Raw genomic sequence first — 20919 nt, forward strand, 5'->3', positions numbered from 1 at the left:
GGCCTGGCTGGGGCTGGGCCTGGCTGGGGCGGGCTGGGGCGGGCTGGGCCGGGCTGGGCCTGGCTGGAGCGGGCTGGGGCGGGCTGGGGCGGGTTGGGGCGGGCTGGGCCTGGCTGGGCTTGTGTGGTCGCATCAGACAAAGCATTTCTACTTCTTCGACTGTGACCGTGTGGTTCTGCTAATTGCATTACTGCTTTTTGATGAAAAGAATTTCCATCTCTGACGCTTTGGTTCATGCTCCCCTTGTATTCGTTACTGAAGGCAGTAGTTGTAGTTCATTATAGTATTGTCTGTGCGTACTGGGTGTAAGGAATAATGTCTACATTTCTATGATTTGTTGTTTATGAAGCTGGTGCTTAAATGAAGTTCAAATACCCCTGACACCATGCACACATTTTCTAATACTCATATTGTATCTAGCCACATATAGTCATTTATTGGTCTTCACATTTATTGGTGTGTATACCTATAAATGTCAGTTATCTACGTTACAGTCAGTATTCTCATTTTCACAAGGCCCTCTTTGTTCACCCTTACAGTAAAACAGATGTGGATAATGAATTGTGGCAATTGTGGTTGTGGGAACAACTTGCTGCAGAGCTATTTTGGACCCCGCGATTCTCTCTCTCTCTCTCTCTCTCTCACTCACTCACTCACTCACTCACTCACTCACTCACTCACTCACTCACTCACTCACTCACTCACTCACTCACTCACTCACTCACTCACTCACACACTGTCTTGCGGACACACACACACACTCAGCCTGACTTAGACCCCCCCCCCCTGCTCTAGTCAGATCAAGTAGCTGTGTCTCTGTGGTCACATCTTTTCTTCAACTTTATCAGAAGTGTAGTTTTTTCGACAGTAAAGTGTAGTTTGTACGACAGTTAAGTTCTGCCTGAATTAGGTTCAAGTCCTTTTAAAACACCTAGTCATGGTTGATGATACTGTATGTTTGTGTGACATTTAATGTTGGCAAATTTGGTGAACATTGTATTCATACAACGTTGTATTCAAATACTATATATTTCATAACAACCCCAGACCTGTATGTGTATCACCTACAGTAGCTAGTGGGCAATAAAAACCTCACATTGTACTTAGTGACTGACCGCATGTTGTTTTTAGTCACTGGGATGTGGCTGCTAATTTCCGAATGCTATCTGCTTTCCCCTGGAATTCATAACCTTGATAGGAGGTAAGTTTAGCTTTCTTCGACCTTCAGCGTTATAATTGTGTTCCCGGGGAGACTATTTTTATCAAGTGTTGTTTTCTGGTAGTGTCTTGTTTTCTGGTAGTGTCTTGTTTTCTGGTAGTGTCTTGTTTTCTGGTAGTGTCTTGTTTTCTGGTAGTGTCTTGTTTTCTGGTAGTGTCTTGTTTTCTGGTAGTGTCTTGTTTTCTGGTAGTGTCTTGTTTTCTGGTAGTGTCTTGTTTTCTTGTAGTGTCTTGTTTTCTGGTAGTGTCTTGTTTTCTGGTAGTGTCTTGTTTTCTGGTAGTGTCTTGTTTTCTGGTAGTGTCTTGTTTTCTGGTAGTGTCTTGTTTTCTGGTAGTGTCTTGTTTTCTGGTAGTGTCTTGTTTTCTGGTAGTGTCTTGTTTTCTGGTAGTGTCTTGTTTTCTGGTAGTGTCTTGTTTTCTGGTAGTGTCTTGTTTTCTGGTAGTGTCTTTCTGAAAGGGAGAGCTGGGGGAGGTGGGGGAGGTGGGGGAGCTGGGGGAGGTGGGGGAGCTGGGGGAGCTGGGGGAGCTGGGGGAGGTGGGGGAGCTGGGGGAGGTGGGGGGAAACGTTAAACATTTCCAAGGACAAAGGAGGAGTTAGTGTTTAAGGGAAAGACTTTAGTCTGTCTGTGTCTCACACTTGGAGGGTATACCTCACTGTGGCACGGCTCATGGAGGAGGAACCTTGCTGTACTGTACTCTCTCTACTCTTGGAAACCCTCTGGGTAAGAAGCTGCCTTCTGCCTGGGGAGCCACAGCTCACATCGTTCTTGAGACTTAGAATACCAGGATGTGTGTACGGCTGATTTCACCTTTTAATTGTTGTTTTGAAGGGAGAAGCATGAATTTCCATGCGAGGAGAGTCACCTTGCCAGCCATTACTCCACTGTGTCTTCAGAAGAGGGTAGGCTATGTGTCTGTGAGCTGTCTGTGAGCTGTCTGTGAGCTGTCTGCTTCTCCCTGGTTACCAGGACAGTAGATAACTCCACCACAGGAAGCAAGCTGAAGATGCTGAGTTGAACGCCCGATGGTTCTTCTGGATCAGACAGGGGAAATGTCCCAATCTTTGCAGCGCAAGCTTTCCATGTTGTTTAAACCGCAATTTATATTCTGCGTAATATCAACGCCTTTGGTGGTGTTCAGCACATGAATCGCTTCCGCGTCGATGTTGTGACTCCTCACTGCACTTTGCAAAGCTGGGAGGGCAACAAACAGAAAGTCTGAGGTGACATGATGTGATAAATATTAAACGGGACGTTGGGAACCTGCTGGGCTGGAAGCAGGGAGGGGAGACGACAGGACAGTGAGTTTGACAAGCTTTTCATTCCCCCACTGTCCATGACTTCCTTTCTGCAACTGCTGATGAGAAATCTGCCAGGCATCTGTAGAGCTCTATGGCACTATGTGCTCGTGTGTTAGCAGCATGTGCAAGTGTGTTAGCAGAACGGTTAAAGACCACTTTGTCCCAGGATCAGAGGATGAGACTCTAAATTGTTGCCAAGACGATCCCATAAATTAAGTTAAATCTGTGGCCAATGACCTCATTGTATCTATCAGCGCTTTTCTGGAATGGAAACCTTCTGACAAGTTGAGCGGCAAGAGTATTATAATCTGGAAACGTCTTGTGACAGAACCACCAGTGTGGCCAGTTTCACCAGCTTGTGAGTCTGTAGCCAGTTCAGCCTCAACACTTTACTGTGGTAGAGGACAGGAGAATTTGAAACATCACTGAAATATATGAACCCACCCTAACATTTTCATGGGAAACTTGTTCCTAATGTGACAGCTCCACTGACTGTGTCGTGGTAGTTTTTGCAGACAATCGATCGTTCAAGCTGAAGTCTGGTGAAGTATAGAGTTAATGTTTATTTGACGTAGGTTTAAGCATAATAACGTTACCAACATAACATCATCAGCACACAAACATAAGACAATAACACAAAGACAATTCCATACAGCTCCATCTAGCATTCTAGAATGGAACCGGGAGAATCCAGCCCACCAGCACTACTCAGCTGATGGCCCTGAACCCCCCACAACATTCTTCAACAGACCATTTTATAGATACAACAGTTCTCAAAAGCCATTGGTCCATCCTACAGACCTGAAGCTATACCAATTCTCTTCTGTCATTGGTTAAATCCTTAGAACAATACAGTTGAATCCACATTTTCTTCAGACCAACTGTCTCTTCCCCCCAGGTGACAAGAACCCTATCAGGTCACCCAGACTTCATGTCTCTTAGACTTCATGTCTCCTAGTTAGGTGTTATAAAACTACAGGTGGCATCTCTACCAAATGGAGTTGAATTGACATACATTGTATCAAGCTTCTTCCTGAAACACATTCATTGTACATATAGGCCCAAAACTTCTTTCACACTTGCTGTGCTCCCTTCAAAGCCTTAGAACAATCATCATCAGATGAAATATCTGTAGCTCTGTGTACTGTCTAATATGGTGGTCTGTCAACCAGGTGTGTTGGAGCAGGGAAACATCTAGAACATGCAGGACAGTGGGCCCTGAGGACCAGGGAAACATGCAGGACAGTGGGCCCTGAGGACCAGGGGAACATGCAGGACAGTGGGCCCTGAGGACCAGGGGAACATGCAGGACAGTGGGCCCTGAGGACCAGGGTTGAAGACCACCGTCTTACATAGTACACACCCACACTTGAGTCTGCAGAGCAGGCAGGTGATTGGAGGAGAGCAGAGCTGAGGGGACAGGTGTGATTGGAGGAGAGCTGTGCAGAGGGGACAGGTGTGATTGGAGGAGAGCTGTGCTGAGGGGACAGGTGTGATTGGAGGAGAGCTGTGCAGAGGGGACAGGTGTGATTGGAGGAGAGCTGTGCAGAGGGGACAGGTGTGATTGGAGGAGAGCAGTGCAGAGGGCTGTGTTGAAGGACACTGGATGACGACCACGGCTTGGGTCCAGCGCGCTGCCGGAGAGAAGGGGAGCAGCTGCTGCCAGATAGAGCTGTGTCTGTGGGAGTGCAGTTCAAGGTAAAAGCAGAACCACTCCAGTGGGTAACCTGTTCCCACCCGATCCCGTCCTTGAGATAAGGAGACCTGCACGCCCGCCTGGGTTTCGCTAAGCTGCATGTTGAGGTAAGCAGACACGTCGAGATCTCACTCTCCCCTGGGGTTTTATCCAGCCAGGTTGAAAAGGCTGTTGACTTCCTGCACGCCTTAAGTTTTTAAGTTGTTGTGCCTCGTCCCTGAGCTGGGTGTAGTGTTTATATTCAACAGCACGACTCGTGGGCCGGGCGGGCTGTGGGCTGCTGTCCCTGCTTCAGAGGGCTGGGCTGTGGGCTGCTGTCCCTGCTTCAGAGGGCTGGGCTGTGGGCTGCTGTCCCTGCTTCAGAGGGCTGGACTGTGGGCTGCTGTCCCTGCTTCAGAGGGCTGGACTGTGGGCTGCTGTCCCTGCTTCAGAGGGCCGGGGGGGCTGTGGGCTGCTGTCACTGCTTCAGAGGGCCGGGGGGGGGCTGTGGGCTGCTGTCACTGCTTCAGAGGGCCGGGGGGGGCTGTGGGCTGCTGTCACTGCTTCAGAGGGCCGGGGGGGGCTGTGGGCTGCTGTCACTGCTTCAGAGGGCCGGGGGGCTGTGGGCTGCTGTCACTGCTTCAGAGGGCCGGGGGGGGGCTGTGGGCTGCTGTCCCTGCTTCAGAGGGCCGGGAGGCTGTGGGCTGCTGTCCCTGCTTCAGAGGGCCGGGAGGCTGTGGGCTGCTGTCACTGCTTCACAGGGCTGGGGGGGCTGTGGGCTGCTGTCACTGCTTCAGAGGGCTGGGCTGTGGGCTGCTGTCCCTGCTTCATAGGGCCGGGGGGGCTGTGGGCTGCTGTCCCTGCTTCATAGGGCCGGGCTGTGGGCTGCTGTCACTGCTTCAGAGGGCTGGGCTGTGGGCTACTGTCACTGCTTCAGAGGGCTGGGCTGTGGGCTACTGTCACTGCTTCAGAGGGCTGGGCTGTGGGCTACTGTCACTGCTTCAGAGGGCTGGGCTGTGGGCTACTGTCACTGCTTCAGAGGGCTGGGCTGTGGGCTACTGTCACTGCTTCAGAGGGCTGGGCTGTGGGCTACTGTCACTGCTTCAGAGGGCTGGGCTGTGGGCTACTGTCACTGCTTCAGAGGGCTGGGGGGGCCGTGGGCTGCTGTCCCTGTTTCAGTGTCTCTTGTTCCCTTCGTCGTCATCGCTGTTGCCCAGCTCCTCTCTGGTCCCTCCGCCCCCTCGTGTCGCCTGGCACACAGTGTGTTTTGCTGTCTAACCTCCCTCAGCTCCAGAACCACTGTGGTTATCTGGAGTCAGGCGCGGGCACACTTCCCGTTTGCTGTGTGGAGCGAAGAGGGTCTGGTATCTAGTTGCCGTCAGGATGAATTGCCTGCTCTACTTTTCACTTAACTGGAAGCTTCAGTCAGTGGACCTCTATCCTGCCCCCCTCTTCCTCTCTACAGGGACGGTTTCTAGGCTCCACGGCTGTATGCTGTGGATCCGTATCGTTTGTGTTCTCCACTGACTGGCTGTGTAGCGTCCCCACAGTATGGCCTGAGAGGAAGTGAGTTTGGCAGATGTGGCTGTGCTCGTGGGCTGCTGAGGCAGGAGGACGCACAAGTCCGCACATGGTGCTGGGAGAGCAGATGAATGCAGCTCTTTGTTCTCCCAGCGACAGACAACAGCCGCTCTCTGCAGCACCCCACCTGGCCTGGTCATTCAGCACGGCAGGCAGGCTGCTTTTAAAAAACCACAGTATACGCTGGCTTAGCTGGAACTGTGATTAGATGATGGTCAGATGATCTCCAGACCTGGTGTGTGAGGCTAGCGGGTGTTTCTAGAGTCTTGGGAGTTTGCTTTCCTCATGCACTTCAGATGGAGAGGAATTCATTCTAATGGACTTGGCCTCTTTCACTAACTGTGGGAATTCCCTTTGCAGCAGTTGCATGTTTTGTGCGATGTTGTCTAAAAAGAATAGTAAAAAATCTAATGTCAAAATTGACAAATTGATTCAATTTCATAAAACCCATATTTTTTTTTATTGCACATTGTCTCTCTTTTACATGTATTTTTAAACACCTCATTAAAGATGAATTAAAATCATTCAGATAGTTGTTCATGTGTGCATCCTTGGATAAACAAATAAATCCCAATCATGTAACCTTTTGATGATCATAAATACAAAGCTATATCTTGTTAGATACTATTATAATTATTGGATGAAGTATGCACAAAACTATACAATTTCCTCATATGAATCAGTTCCTTTTTAAAAGGTGAATTTCATCAACACCTTCAGCGTCTTGTCACTCCCACCTGGAACCCAGATTCAACTTGTGTGTCAAGCCAATAGCATCGTTTATTTGTGCTGAGTAACTTGAACCCGAGTCGGCAACACTAATGCACTAAAAAGCTTCTTCAGCTACTGCCCAGCCCTTGTCTGGTCCCTATGAAACCTGATCCTTCAGAGATTCAATTTGGCCAATTCACAGCAACAGGAATTCACTGGACTTCCACACAGGGAAACAACTGGAAGCCTGCCTAGATCCATGTTCCCTCGTCCGTTTTGGAACAGAAAAGGAGTGGGAGAGGACAGAGTTTCCTCTTTCTACACTGGAAATGCATTTTTGGTGTCGTGGGCCATGGCTTCAGTCATGAGATGAACATCTCTTTCAGCTTGTCACCATACAAACGCAGCAAGAGTCATCCCAGTACTGGTGTGCCTGTCAATGCAAGGAAACATGTGGGATAGTTAGCCTCTCAAGTCATCTCTGCAACACAACCCTTCTGGCTCCTTCTGAGGTGTTTAGTGGTGCTAGTTGCCACACTGGCTGCTTCAACACCAGATGGTTGACTTGTGTGAGCGGTGATGTCATAGTCAAGGGCTCCCATTTGCTGCTGGCTCTGTGGAGGTTGTAGCCCCAGCCCTGCTGGAGCGCTCTGACCTCCTTTCCCTCCTCAAAAGAGGGCTGTCTTGTCCTGCCCAGCCCTGCCTCCTTCCACCAAGATCCCGGCTCGGGGAGGGGAGTGGGAGTCAAAGCAGACACATTTGATTATTACTGTGCTTCTTCCCCCAATCCTTGCCCCGCCTATCTCTTGTCAACTTTAGACTAGATTTTACCCAGCTAGCGCTACAGTTGACCGGCTAGCGCTACAGTTGACCGGCTAGCGCTACAGTTGACCGGCTAGCGTTATACAGTTGACCGGCTAGCGCTACAGTTGACCGGCTAGCGCTACAGTTGACCAGCACCTTTGTGATCGCTCTCAGGCTCACGCAGGACTTGCCATGGGCATGTGAATTGGAGAAGAGAGGGAGGGGGTGGGAACAAGCCTTGTGACTCTCCCTCCCTCTCTCTCGTGCCTCTGCTTCCCCCTCCTCCTGGGGAGGGGGGCAAACTGGTCCTGGGCACTTTGGGCGGGAGGGAAGGGGGCAGTAGGTGGGGAGTAAGGTGGCAGGTGATTGGGTAGAAACTCCAGTGACATAGATCTGTGCATTAAGGAGAGCTCTGCACGAAGAGAGAGACTGCACAGTCTAGTTACCTCATCTCTGCTCTGCTGCAGCGCAGGGAGGGGGAGGGAGGGAAGGAGAGAAAGAGGGGGAGGGAGAGAGAGAGAGAGAGAGAGGAAGGGAGAGGTTGCGTCGCTTCCCAGCTGACATACTCTGCCTGGTCAGATGCATATTTCTATGTTTCTCACAAAGAGCCTCTTTTGCAATGCTGTGCGCTCAGCCCTACATGGGCTGCAGAGCTAGCTCCAACTCCCAAGTCAACTGTGCTCCGAACACTGAGGTAAGTCTCCCTCTGGGGGGATGAACTGCTTAGTCCTCGTCACCAGGGTTTATGTATCTTCTGATCTTTTCCCATCTACTTGAGACATGGCTGAAAATATGTTTTAGGACATGGGGCTTGGTGCTTGAGTGTTGCTAACATACTTCTGGGTATTCGTCAGATGCTGTAAATGTGGGTTAAACCATTATGTGGGTCAAAGGATGTGAAGTGTTTATTTTTTATTTTTTACATGACCTGCAAAGCCTGTTGGTGTCTGACACCTTGCTCAAACACATTCTCTTCAGTTCCCTGGTCTGTCTTTCTTTTCCACTCGTGAGAAATCAAATAGGAAATACGGTTTGTTGTAGAAGTTTGTCTTCGTACCCACCCTTCCGGGGACTAAAGAAGCTTCAACGTCTCCGAGGTGGTAGCTGATTGTGTGTACGTTCCTGTTCCCCTACACAGGTTATCAAAGTGTACAATGAGGACAACACCAGCCGAGCGGTGGAGGTTCCCAGTGACATCACTGCCAGGGACATCTGCCAGCTGTTTGTGCTGAAGAACCATTGCATCGATGACCACAGCTGGACCTTGTTTGAACAACTCTCCCATCTGGGCATAGGTATGGTTTGCATTGGTCGTTTATGTGCTTCCTGTGACTGTATGGTGAGGCCCCGAGAGTTGGGGTTCCCCACGGTGTAGGAGGGTTGTGTCCGGCATGTTCCTGCTGACGGGAGACCTGCAGGACTAAGGAGCCGTCAGAAGGGAAGATGTCTTCACACTGTTGCACACGTTGCATAATTCACCCATCTGTTGCCTCCTTCATTTCTTTCATCCTGTTAGCAGTGTATTTTGGTGACGTTTGTGATCATTGCTCTGGTTGGAATGCTTCTCTTGCCTGTAGTTTGGTTTGTCTGGTAACCTTTTGTTGTGCGTTCAAAATATCATTTGCATGACTGGTTTCCATTGTGGTCCTGTGCTTTAATTCATGTATTAAATGATAAGCTGCTCCTTTTGAAAACACAGCATTTTCTGCTTCATCACGCCCAGTCCAAACAACCCGTATGTTGTGTGCAATAATATCACTTAATTGTCATCTATTTGTACATTGTTTTCACCACTGTAGTATAGCTATGATTATACGGATGGTTGTTAAGTCAAGCCACTGTACCTCTCTCTTTATACGTGACTAATGTCAATGGGACTGCCCGCCCACCTACTGTACATCTTCAAGCCAACTGACAGTTCATCAAATATAACGGCTCTGTATTTCACAATGAATGGCTGAACCTGAAGTATGGGTCAGTGACTAGGTGACTGTATGGGTCAGTGACTAGGTGACTGTATGGGTCAGTGACTAGGTGACTGTATCTTGACTGGGCCTGTACAGACTCTGGGTCTGTAAACCATTATTGCTGTGCAGCAGTTGACTGCCTGCTAAGGGCGACTCTTTGCAGATATTTATTTTTCATGCCTCGATTGTGAGATTGAGTAGTCTTCAGTGGTGAAGTAATACCTACAGGACCAGTCCTCATTACTCCTATAACTGGTTACTGATTAACACTCTGTAGAAATGTTGATCATTAATCTCTGTGAAGCAACGTCATGTTTCTGGATGAGCCAGGTGATATGTGGGTGGTGTGCTGCATTGTTAACCTCCATGAGGTTGTCAAGAAGCAGACTCATGTTCTGTGAGGCGGGACTTTACCTGCCACTTCCATGTATAAGTGATTGTGCTTTTTATTTTCTTCTAGCTAAAAGGCTCGTCTTCCTTTAATCTCCCTGTTTTCTCAATGTTCTTTCTTTCCTTGTTTCTAGAAAGAACCATAGAGGATCATGAATCAGTCATGGAGGTGCTGACCAGCTGGGGCCTGGACACTGACAGCAGGCTGTATTTCAGGAAGAACTATGCCAAGTATGAATTCTTCAAGAAACCCCTGGTAACTGCACTCCATCATCAAATTGTTGTTTCTCCCAAATATGTTTTGGTCCAAAGTGATCATGTGTTCTGTGTGTATTCTGGGCATGGGTTTTCCAAAACTTTTTTATTAAATTGACCCTGATAATTGAGTATTGATGTTTTATATTGGTAGGATTTCTTCCCAGATCACATGGTGTCCATTTCAAGTGAAACCAACGGGTTGATGAAACAGTGCGAGCTGGTCCAGGTAAACTCTAAGCGCTCCACAGCATCAGTCATCCTGAACGTATGGTGGACTTTCAGGTCAACCAGTTGTGGATTCTTTCTGTGTCCCGCAGACGTTTTTGAACTTGAGTATGTGTCCAGAGATCCACGGCCATCTCCATGCCAAGGAGCAGGGCAGGAAGTCTTGGAAGAAGTTTTATTTTGTGTTGAGGCGGTCTGGGCTGTACTTCTCCAACAAGGGGACTTCCAAGGTCAGTGGAAATGTTTCCTTATTGAATCAACTGTTTTAAGTCAGACTAAAGCAGATTAAGTTGTTTCAAATGCGGGATGGAAATGTCCTGATAAAATCCCAGGTATTCACTGCCCTGCCTGTTGCAGGCAGTGTGCAGAAAGGGATCAGACTTGGACCAGATATCTCTGGAGCCAGGTAGGACCAGGTCCTGGAAATATGCCCGTCAGGTTAGGAAGGTACAGAAGGTCCATAATTGTCCGCCGCCTTGTGGAACAGGTTGGCCCAGGTATCTTTCAGACCGGACCAGGCTTGAACCATCCTCTACCTGCCCAGATCCACCCCCCCACCTGCCCAGATCCACCCCCTCTACCTGCAACTTCACTAAAACACTTGTTTAGAATAAGGAAGCACAAAGCTGTTCAGTAATCACAGGCTGGTCGTTTATGATTCACTGTACGGCCAGCACTGCTTTGACTCCTGTTCATCCAGGTTGTTTAGTGCCAGTTAGTCAACACACACTGACTACTGGACCTGGACTGTACTGTACCTGTCCTGTACTTGAAACCCTGCCATGAGGAAGTGAGGATCTCAAACCACACGAAGGGCGAAACAATGGCGCTCTTTGTGCTGCTGCGCTTGGGAAATCTCTTTCACCTTGGCTCTGTGACAGTGTTCATATTGTCTAAATAAAGCGGCCTTATCACTGGCTCACATTCTACTTCTATCTGTTTCACCACATCTCCACACTAACCGCACCTGTGGTGGAGCACGTAACAAACGAGACAATCGTACTCCTCCATCTCCATAGTGGAGGCTGCTGGAGCTAGCGTGGGGCTCCTGAAGGGGCCCAGGCCGCGCATGTTGTACAGGTGGACATTCACTGGAAACAATGCCACTCGAAGTGAAGTGGAGAAAAAAGGATCAATACCAGGAGTTGTTTTGCTTGTATTAAGTATATACATCCGTGACGTATTGCACAGCATGGATGAGGCTGTATTTCTACGCCCTGTCCTTATTCAGGGCAGGGCCCCCATGACCTCCTCCACTCCTCGCACAGCAGGGTGGAACACTGGGCAGCCCAGCGGAGGAATACTTCTGACCTAAGACGTGTGGGTGGGGGTGGGCAGAGAAGGAAACTTGTTGTGAGACACTGGTGGCTTGATGGGCACGTGGTGGTACCGTTGTGTAAACACCAGAGGAAGTGTTGGTTTGATGGTGTTGTTTGTTTTTTGTCTCCCTCTCTCCCCCCTCTCTCTGTTAATTGTCTCTCTGTCCTCCTTTCTCTCTCGCCCCTGCTATCCACAGGAACCAAGACATCTCCAGTTCATCGCTGAGTTCAGTGACAGTGACGTCTACACACTGCTGTCAGCCCGGAAGAACCATGGTGCTCCTACAGACTACGGCTTCTGTGTCAAGGTATTCTGTCATGTCTGCCTTTCAGGATGGCCCTCAAAGACTGGACCAGTGTAGTGGTGAGACATGACCAAAGGTGTGTGTGTGTGTGTGTTTAGTCCAGTAAAGGGGTTTCCTCCCGGGACCTGAAGCTGCTGTGTGCTGATGATGAACAGACCAGGACCTGCTGGGTCACTGCCATGCGCCTGTTTAAGGTCAGACATGCACATGTTCACACACTACGCACACGCTCACTACACCAATGCACAAACCTCTCACACAGCCTTGGGAGGCAGTCGGTCCATCAGTAACAATAGGACAACCCAAAACCTTGTTTTTGTTCTAGGGAAATGGAAGGTCTTTCCTTCCTTCTGTAACCGGGTCAGCGTAGCACTTGGCTGTAGTGTTTTGGTTATCTCCAGCCACAGTAGTGAAAGTGTTCCAGTTTGATCCATCCTCCAACAATAGAAATGAAGTCAAACCAAACAAGGACGTTTACTGTGGGTCATTGCAAAGCGAGCTGGTGAGGTTTATGTGGGGTGTGTTTTGTGTTGCAGTATGGGATGCAGCTGTACCAAAACTTTGTTCAGCCACACCAGAAACAGAAGTCTTCACCAATGGTATGTCGTTTGGTCTCAGTCATAGCCGTTATCAAAACAGTAAAAAAGCATGCATTTAAATTCTAGCAATCTATTTCCTTTTCCTTGTGTATTTTAACACTGACATTGTAAGCACAAAGAGTATTGACACTGGCTGTGTCCCAAAATTCCCTCGATTTCACCCTCTGATTTCATCCTCAAACGGGAGTATTCTCGTACAAGTAAACATACGATCTATTTCAGTTTTTGGAACATGGAGGAACCTCGGTGATCTATAAATAGCCCGTGATCAGCTGCTCTCAGACTTAACAGCTCATCACCTCTGTCTTGCTGTCAGAGGAACGCAGGGAGCGCTCCAGGCAGACAGGGCTCCTGGGAGGGCAGGGGGGGGGGGGCGGGGGTCGGCCCGCTGGGGGTCGGGGGGGCTGGGGTCGGCCCACCGTGGGTTGGTGAACGGAGGTCACTGGTAGAGGGACAGGGGGAGTGGGGAGGCTGCCAGGGGCCAGGGAGGGGTCAGAGGACTGAATCCCTTCTGTAGATGCAGCTGGTATCTCCGGCAGCTTAGCAGCAGTCCGCTGATCCACCGTGGGCCTCTGCCACGCTTGACGGTGCTTGATCACAATCCAAACACACTGCAGCACGTCGGGGAGGAACGTGGTTGTTGCTCAATGATGTATGATTAGTCCGTATGATTAGTCCAGGGTTATCTTTACATCGTCTGAATCTGGGCCTGGTGGGGGGGGGGTCTTCTAAGAGGATTGGAATGTTTCTATCCTCAAAGTAAACACTAATCACTTTGTTAGAGCTGCCCATAGGCAGGGGGACTGGGAGGGGCTGGAGGGACAACTGGGGCGGTTTAGACACTCCTGAGTAATCCTGATAAGACGCATTTTCTTTAGTGTGTGTATGATTATTCAGAGCCACTGACTATGACAGCTTAAAGGACTACAATCAATGCTATGTGCCCATGTGTCATTCCTTTCAAACCCTCCCTAATCCTAACTCAATGGAGTGCATTCTGCCTGGAATCATCTAGAAACGATAAGTCACACTTCTCGGACACTAGATGGCAGCTTCCTACTGCAAACACACAGGCTTAGTCAGTTTCTAGTAAACTGAATGAATCAAGAATAGTACGGCAGTATTGTCATTTCATAAACTAAATCCATTAAGTTGTTAGGGCGATTCTTCATAATCAATTCTTCTTTGTGCTGCCTGTCAGCTGAAAATCTTCATAAGTGGATGATGTCTTGTGTGCATGTCTGAAGTGGATGATGTCTTGTGTGCATGTCTGAAGTGGATGATGTCTTGTGTGCATGTCTGAAGTGGATGATGTCTTGTGTGCATGTCTGAAGTGGATGATGTCTTGTGTGCATGTCTGAAGTGGATGATGTCTTGTGTGCATGTCTAAATGGTGTTTCATCGGCTCCTGCAACAGCCATTACCAATCACATTTTCAAATGCAAAGCTCCAGACCTGTGTTGCTAATGCCAGCATGCTTCCCTGGTGGAGTAACGCCGCCCGCATGTCCTTCCAGAGGAGCATCTCTGAGAACTCGCTGGTGGCCATGGACTTCTCGGGGCAGAAGAGTAGGGTGATCGAGAACCCATCGGAGGTGTTGTCTGTTGCTGTGGAGGAGGGCCTGACGTGGAGGGTACGCCCCTGCACTCCCATCATGCACTTCTGCTGTGGTGTACAAGGGCCGCATTCGTATAGTGTTACCCCCTGACGTCCCTTTGGACTGGTTATTCCTCAAACCTGTCAGTCTGTTTGATGGGGAGGGAAAATTCAGTCTTTGACATGTTTGAAGGGTTTGGTGTGATGAAGGAGCAGCCTAGCTGACGTGTTTGTGTGTGTGTGTGTGTGTCTTGTTGCGTCTCTGTGTGTCTCAGAGGAAAAGCTGCCACCGGCTGAGCTCTCATGGAAGCCCTTCCACCTCCCAGAACCCCATCTCCATTATCGGTCAGTTCTGGACACACCACACACACGTGCACACACACCTACTGCTGTTCATACTGTATAGATCTGATATACACACATACATGTGTAGTGTTAAGGATAGTGTAAACTGGGTGTTGAGAGGAAGAATGATACACGGTTAAGCATCGGACCATGTTACTTGTAGTTTAATTAGTAATGATGCAATCACAAGATACACAATGAAAACAACACACCAAGATGTCCGTAGTCTAGTACAATGAATCAGTCGATGATGCAAAAGCAGTCGTCCCACCAAAACAGAGTATAAGATTAGAACGAACGAAGGCCTTCGTTGAGAAAGTGGTCGTGACAGAATATCAGAGAAAGTTCTGCCCCTCCCAAGTTCTGTCTCCCCGCCCTTGGGAGACAGATCTTGTACTCCCCAGAGAGGGAGGTCTGGTGAGTGGCCATTGGTCAGGAGACCTTGGGGTGGCTATTGTTAACCAATTAAATGTCCAGGGCGTTCATGCTGGCGCAAGGTGGGCAGTCCACGGACCTGGTGATGTTAGGAGAGGGAGGGGGCAGAGAAGACCCACAGGTCTGGTGTTGTTCAGGGAGGGGGGTGGACAAGACCCACAGGTCTGATGCAATCCAAGGGGGGGGGGGGGTTTGAGTTCTCCAGAGTTGAGAGCAGGTCATCTCGAGGTCCTGATGATATACGGGGTGGGGTCTTCAAGGGGAAGGGGAGAGGGTAAGACCACTCCTAGGTCAGATGATGTAAAGGGGCAGATGGGCTCCAAGGAGAAGGGGGCATCCAGTGAGAAGGGGGGGGGGGGCAGAGTCTCCAGGGGAAGGGGGCATCCAGTGAGAAGGGGGGGGGGGGGGCAGGGTCTCCAGGGGATGGGGGCATATTATCCATAGTAAGAACTGTCCGGTCTGACTCGTCCTGAAGCAGAGAAGAGTTATGTTCCCAGCATCACCTTATCTCCCAAGTTGACACTTTTACTCCCATGAGCTGACTAGCTCATTGTGCTCACACCAGTCCCTGAGCGTCACAAACTCGCCTCCCAAGTCAGTTTGCCTGACATCTGCATTCTTGTCCACACACCAAAGTTACATTTCAATGTTTCTTATCTGTTACTTTATTAAATCAATTGATCACATTCAATATTTGTATCTTAGTTATTAGCATTACAAAACATGTGTGTTTACATATTCATATTAGATATTGATTGGTATAGCAGCATTGATCAGCAGTATAATGCTATCATTCCCTCACAATCCCTCCTTTGACACCACTATGTGGTGTCAACATTAAAACTGGATATTTTAAAGTTTCATGGATCCCTCCTTTCACACCCTCTAAAGGGTGTGACAACACAAATTCAAAATATACCAGTCTGGCAGTAAAGGCAAATCAGTTGTTAACTAGGTTAAACATGCGTAAAACACTTAAGCAATGAACCAAAATACAGTCAAACTAGATGTTAAAATGCAAAATCAGTCGATAACTAGGTTAAACATGCGCATATGGTCATCCAATTGTTAAGGATAGTGTAAACTGGGTGTTGAGAGGAAGAATGATACACGGTTAAGCATCGGACCATGTTACTTGTAGTTTAATTAGTAATGATGCAATCACAAGATACACAATGAAAACAACACACCAAGATGTCCGTAGTCTAGTACAATGAATCAGTCGATGATGCAAAAGCAGTCGTCCCACCAAAACAGAGTATAAGATTAGAACGAACGAAGGCCTTCGTTGAGAAAGTGGTCGTGACAGAATATCAGAGAAAGTTCTGCCCCTCCCAAGTTCTGTCTCCCCGCCCTTGGGAGACAGATCTTGTACTCCCCAGAGAGGGAGGTCTGGTGAGTGGCCATTGGTCAGGAGACCTTGGGGTGGCTATTGTTAACCAATTAAATGTCCAGGGCGTTCATGCTGGCGCAAGGTGGGCAGTCCACGGACCTGGTGATGTTAGGAGAGGGAGGGGGCAGAGAAGACCCACAGGTCTGGTGTTGTTCAGGGAGGGGGGTGGACAAGACCCACAGGTCTGATGCAATCCAAGGGGGGGGGGGGGGGGTTTGAGTTCTCCAGAGTTGAGAGCAGGTCATCTCGAGGTCCTGATGATATACGGGGTGGGGTCTTCAAGGGGAAGGGGAGAGGGTAAGACCACTCCTAGGTCAGATGATGTAAAGGGGCAGATGGGCTCCAAGGAGAAGGGGGCATCCAGTGAGAAGGGGGGGGGGGGGCAGAGTCTCCAGGGGAAGGGGGCATCCAGTGAGAAGGGGGGGGGGGGGGGCAGGGTCTCCAGGGGAAGGGGGCATATTATCCATAGTAAGAACTGTCCGGTCTGACTCGTCCTGAAGCAGAGAAGAGTTATGTTCCCAGCATCACCTTATCTCCCAAGTTGACACTTTTACTCCCATGAGCTGACTAGCTCATTGTGCTCACACCAGTCCCTGAGCGTCACAAACTCGCCTCCCAAGTCAGTTTGCCTGACATCTGCATTCTTGTCCACACACCAAAGTTACATTTCAATGTTTCTTATCTGTTACTTTATTAAATCAATTGATCACATTCAATATTTGTATCTTAGTTATTAGCATTACAAAACATGTGTGTTTACATATTCATATTAGATATTGATTGGTATAGCAGCATTGATCAGCAGTATAATGCTATCATTCCCTCACAGTAGATGGTTTTGACATGGGTCGACAAGACAATACTATACTGACAAAATACACGTGTACAGTATGTGCGCATTACTGGTGTCTAGGCAACCCTCTACAATGCAAGTAATCACTCACATATGCCAAAAAATTTCAGCTAGGCGGAAAAAGAAATCTTTGAATTAGCCAATGGATAATAAATTGTTCGATTTCACTGCCCTGTGACTGAGTTAGAGGCAAATAATCAGTTTAGAGCAGATTTCAATGACGCACCGCTGCTTGACTGCGAGTTAACATGATTGGCTGCTATGACAACAGACGTTCTTATTTTTCTGCTGCTCAATAACGAAAACGGAGATTGCCAAAGTAACGGAAAGTCGCTAGATTTGTCGCTCGTCGCTAGATAAGATTTATTGTCGCTAGTGAAGGTAAAACGCTACACTGCCTCTGTCGCTTTTCTCACTAAAAGATCGACTTGCTTTTTACGGCACTCGTCACGCACACAGAGATGGATGCAATAAAGCTACAATTCCAGTCTGAGCAGAAAACGCTTAATATTTCTTTTTGTTATCAAGACAATTTAAGAATACTGTTCCTTGTTCAGATTATTCTCGCTCTGCTAATCAGCTCTACCAACTGCTAAAGAGCCTTCATTGACCAAAAGAGAATAACATCAGATGTCCAGCAATAACATCAGATGTCCAGCAGTCTCACGCCTTTCAGACCTGATCTTCATTTAAACAGAAGGCCCAGAGCTTCAGCAGCAGTATGATCCATCATCAGCTGTGGAGAGGTGGCTGAAGTCAAGTGGCAACACAAAGCCATTTGCAAAAAAAAAAAAATATTAAATCCATATGCAACATAAAGACTAATTCAGACAGATAATGTACTTTATTTTCCCAGTTTTATTGTTCATGCATTTCATGTAAAAAGTCTGGCGAGTAAAATAAAAAAAATTACTAGCCAATGGCGACTCAAGCTTCATTGTGTCAGCAGAGGGCTGCAAACAAACAAGCTACTGTACACACACGGACAGTGCTCTATATTAGACAAACAAGATGCAGTACACACATTTACTAGACTCCATACTAGACAGAGCACCCCCAGGACTGCATGTGTGTATTCTATCAACATCGCGTACGAAAGCTTCGCTTACACGAAAACGCCTCGCTTAGGTAAACCTCAACTTGGACTTATGCCTCAAGCCGTTTCACTAACAGGCAACGCTAATTCAAGCTAGACCTCAATAAGCTTAGATTGTGTGTGTGCGCACCAAGTCAACTGAAGTAGACCAGACCTTCAAAAATAAGAGTTATGTTGCAAAATGCAGAGCAGTGTTATTTTCAGCAGCGTAACTTGAGTTTTTGGAGTTTCTTTGAGTTATACCCAAAAAGGGCAATATTGCCACAATTAACAGGGCAAGGGAGACAACAAACCATTGCTGACTATTTAAATGTGTAAATTGTAGACCTACCTAGACTACTTATTAACATAACTACAATGCATTTACTGATAATTAGTGTAATTTGATGAGGTGTCTAAAACCGTTCTGACGGTAAACACTGGCCTTTATTCTCAGCAGGAGGTTGAGAATAACAGCCAAAAAAAGAATGTGGCAGTAAGTGAAAATTGCATTTGGATGTAGGCTTGTATATCAAATTCAAAACACTGCTGAAGGTCATGGTTTGGACTTGATGTAGGCTATTAACGTTTCTGTCTTCACATTTTCAACAAACGGAATAAATTACTCCAAAATAACTTGTCACAAATGACTTCCTGACCCTGTTTCTGCTCTCTGACATCACTTCCTGTGTTGCAGCTCTCCATATGGCCCAGCCCTGGTTCCACAGCAAGCTGTCTCGTGATGAGGCCCATCGCCTCATCACTCAACAAGGTCTTATTGACGGGTGAGCAATGCTGCATGACACATGTCCACCATCACTGTCCTGTTCAGTTTCATGCCAATGACATGGGGGGGAGGGGGAGGGGGGGGGGGGGAGTTTTGAGCTGCAATCTGTATGTATGAGATCTATGTCTGACGACAGAGATTGGGGAATGAAGTGAGTTTTCAGCCCAACGTCTCCCGTTTCCTGTTTGTTTCCAGAGTGTTTCTCCTGAGGGACAGTCAGAGCAACCCCAAGATGTTTGTCCTGTCGCTGTGCCACACACAGAGAATCAAACACTTTCAGATCCTACCTGTAAGTACAGTACTACTACCTTCGCATTCTTTTATCTGCCTGAGAAATCCTCCTCGTGGATGTCTAACGCGTGCGTGCGTTTGTGTGTGTGATGGCAGGTGGATGAAGACGGGGACCTGTACTACAGCCTGGACGATGGTCATACTCGCTTCACTGATCTGATCCAGCTGGTTGAGTTCTACCAGCTGAACCGGGGTGTCCTGCCCTGCAAGCTCAAACACCACTGTGCCCGCATCACCCTCTGAACCCCCGCCTCTAACCAGGCCCACACACACCTTTCCCATAGGGCTGCTGTGGAGAACCACTCCAGTCCCCCCAGCCCCCAGGCCCTGACCAGGAGCATACACACATGACACGGTAGCCACTATGCTAACAGATGTTAAACCACTGTTATCCCCCTGTGTAAATGTGGTCATGTCTTCAAAAACTAGTTTCTTTCTTTCTTTTCTTTTTTATAAAAGATGAAATGTAGTTTTTATGAGATTGCATTATGATAAATCAGAATTGACCACAGGTGTTTGCGGAAAATGGTATTGGAGAGGGTGCATGTACTGTAGGCTGGTCTGCCGGTGGTGTGTTGGTTAGCCCGAAGGTGGAGTTAAATCGTGAGGACAAGACCCATGTTGTTGTGAAGCCACACTTCAGTCCTCGTACTGTACTGTATATATTGTAGAGCAGAAACTGTTTTCGTTTTGAAATCAGCTTACTTGATCGTTGTAAACACTTAAGAGGAATGAAAATCTGGTACCACAACAAGCGGTCTAGTTGATAGGTCTGCTGAGGTATAGCCATAATCCTTGTGTGTTATTGTCACAGTGAAGCTAATTTGTGAAACAAGTCAGGAAGGGGGTGTGTCTGATCCATCTGTTAACAAGGCATGCTGGGAAATGTAGTGCAGCACAGCTGTCATCGCACCCAGGGTACATTTCAGCTCTTGTTTCATCATATCTCAAGATATTCAGGTATTTTCTAAAAAACAATGATTGTTTTTATTGTGTTTTGTAGGTGTGAGATGATGACTTGCAGATGCCAGATGTGTGCGTTGTGTTTAAGTTGGACACATTCTGCTGTAGTGTGCACATGCACACCTACATACACTAGTCTGCACTATGCGTTCAGCTGAAACTGATGGATTTCATTTTAATCAACATTGAAAACGCTGCACACATGCATAATGCTAACGGCAGTTAAAGTTGATCTGACAGAATTAGAGATTTACAACCACAGTGTAAGATAAATATATTGGGACTTTGTTGATCATATGTGAATTGTTGTACATTTAAATTCATTTTATAGTCTTTAATTTTTATTTTTTGTTGCCCATCTTAATTCAGGTAAACGTGTGCAGCTTGTGAGCTAGCTGATGTGTGGCGCTGTGCAGCGTGTGAGCTAGCTGTTGTGTGGCGCTGTGCAGCGTGTCAGCTAGCTGATGTGTGGCACTGTGCAACGTGTGAGCTAGCTGGTGTGTGGCGCTGTGCAGCGTGTCAGCTAGCTGGTGTGTGGCGCTGTGCAGCGTGTCAGCTAGCTGATGTGTGGCGCTGTGCAGCGTGTCAGCTAGCTGGTGTGTGGCACTGTTCAGCGTGTCAGCTTGCTGGTGTGTGGCGCTGTGCAGCGTGTCAGCTAGCTGGTGTGTGGCGCTGTGCAGAGTGTGAGCTAGCTGGTGTGTGGCGCTGTGCAGCGTGTCAGCTAGCTGGTGTGTGGCACTGTTCAGCGTGTCAGCTAGCTGGTGTGTGGCGCTGTGCAGCGTGTCAGCTAGCTGGTGTGTGGCGCTGTGCAGAGTGTGAGCTAGCTGGT

At 48.1% G+C, this 20919-nt stretch overlaps 1 protein-coding gene across 7 annotated transcripts in view; it reads left to right on the top strand.

Moving 5' to 3' along the window:
- Positions 1-20469, top strand: part of grb14 (growth factor receptor-bound protein 14) — a 33058-nt gene extending 12589 nt beyond the window's left edge. For 5 of the 7 annotated variants that reach the window (XM_047047878.1, XM_047047879.1, XM_047047884.1 and 2 more), the window contains 12 exons: positions 8428-8584; positions 9781-9902; positions 10056-10130; positions 10222-10359; positions 11646-11756; positions 11852-11947; positions 12290-12352; positions 13869-13985; positions 14224-14293; positions 18747-18834; positions 19032-19125; positions 19224-20469. In XM_047047878.1, the coding sequence (XP_046903834.1) occupies positions 8428-8584; positions 9781-9902; positions 10056-10130; positions 10222-10359; positions 11646-11756; positions 11852-11947; positions 12290-12352; positions 13869-13985; positions 14224-14293; positions 18747-18834; positions 19032-19125; positions 19224-19370 (1278 nt within the window). In that variant the 3' untranslated portion in view covers positions 19371-20469. Of the gene's footprint in view, positions 1-1773; positions 2120-7609; positions 7984-8427; positions 8585-9780; positions 9903-10055; positions 10131-10221; positions 10360-11645; positions 11757-11851; positions 11948-12289; positions 12353-13868; positions 13986-14223; positions 14294-18746; positions 18835-19031; positions 19126-19223 lie in introns of those variants that run through there. The other 2 variants (XM_047047882.1, XM_047047883.1) reach the window with 2 other exon arrangements.
- Positions 20470-20919: the final 450 nt, after the last annotated feature.

The sequence above is a fragment of the Hypomesus transpacificus genome, chromosome 23 (genome assembly GCF_021917145.1).
Source record: "Hypomesus transpacificus isolate Combined female chromosome 23, fHypTra1, whole genome shotgun sequence".
NCBI lineage: Eukaryota > Metazoa > Chordata > Actinopteri > Osmeriformes > Osmeridae > Hypomesus > Hypomesus transpacificus.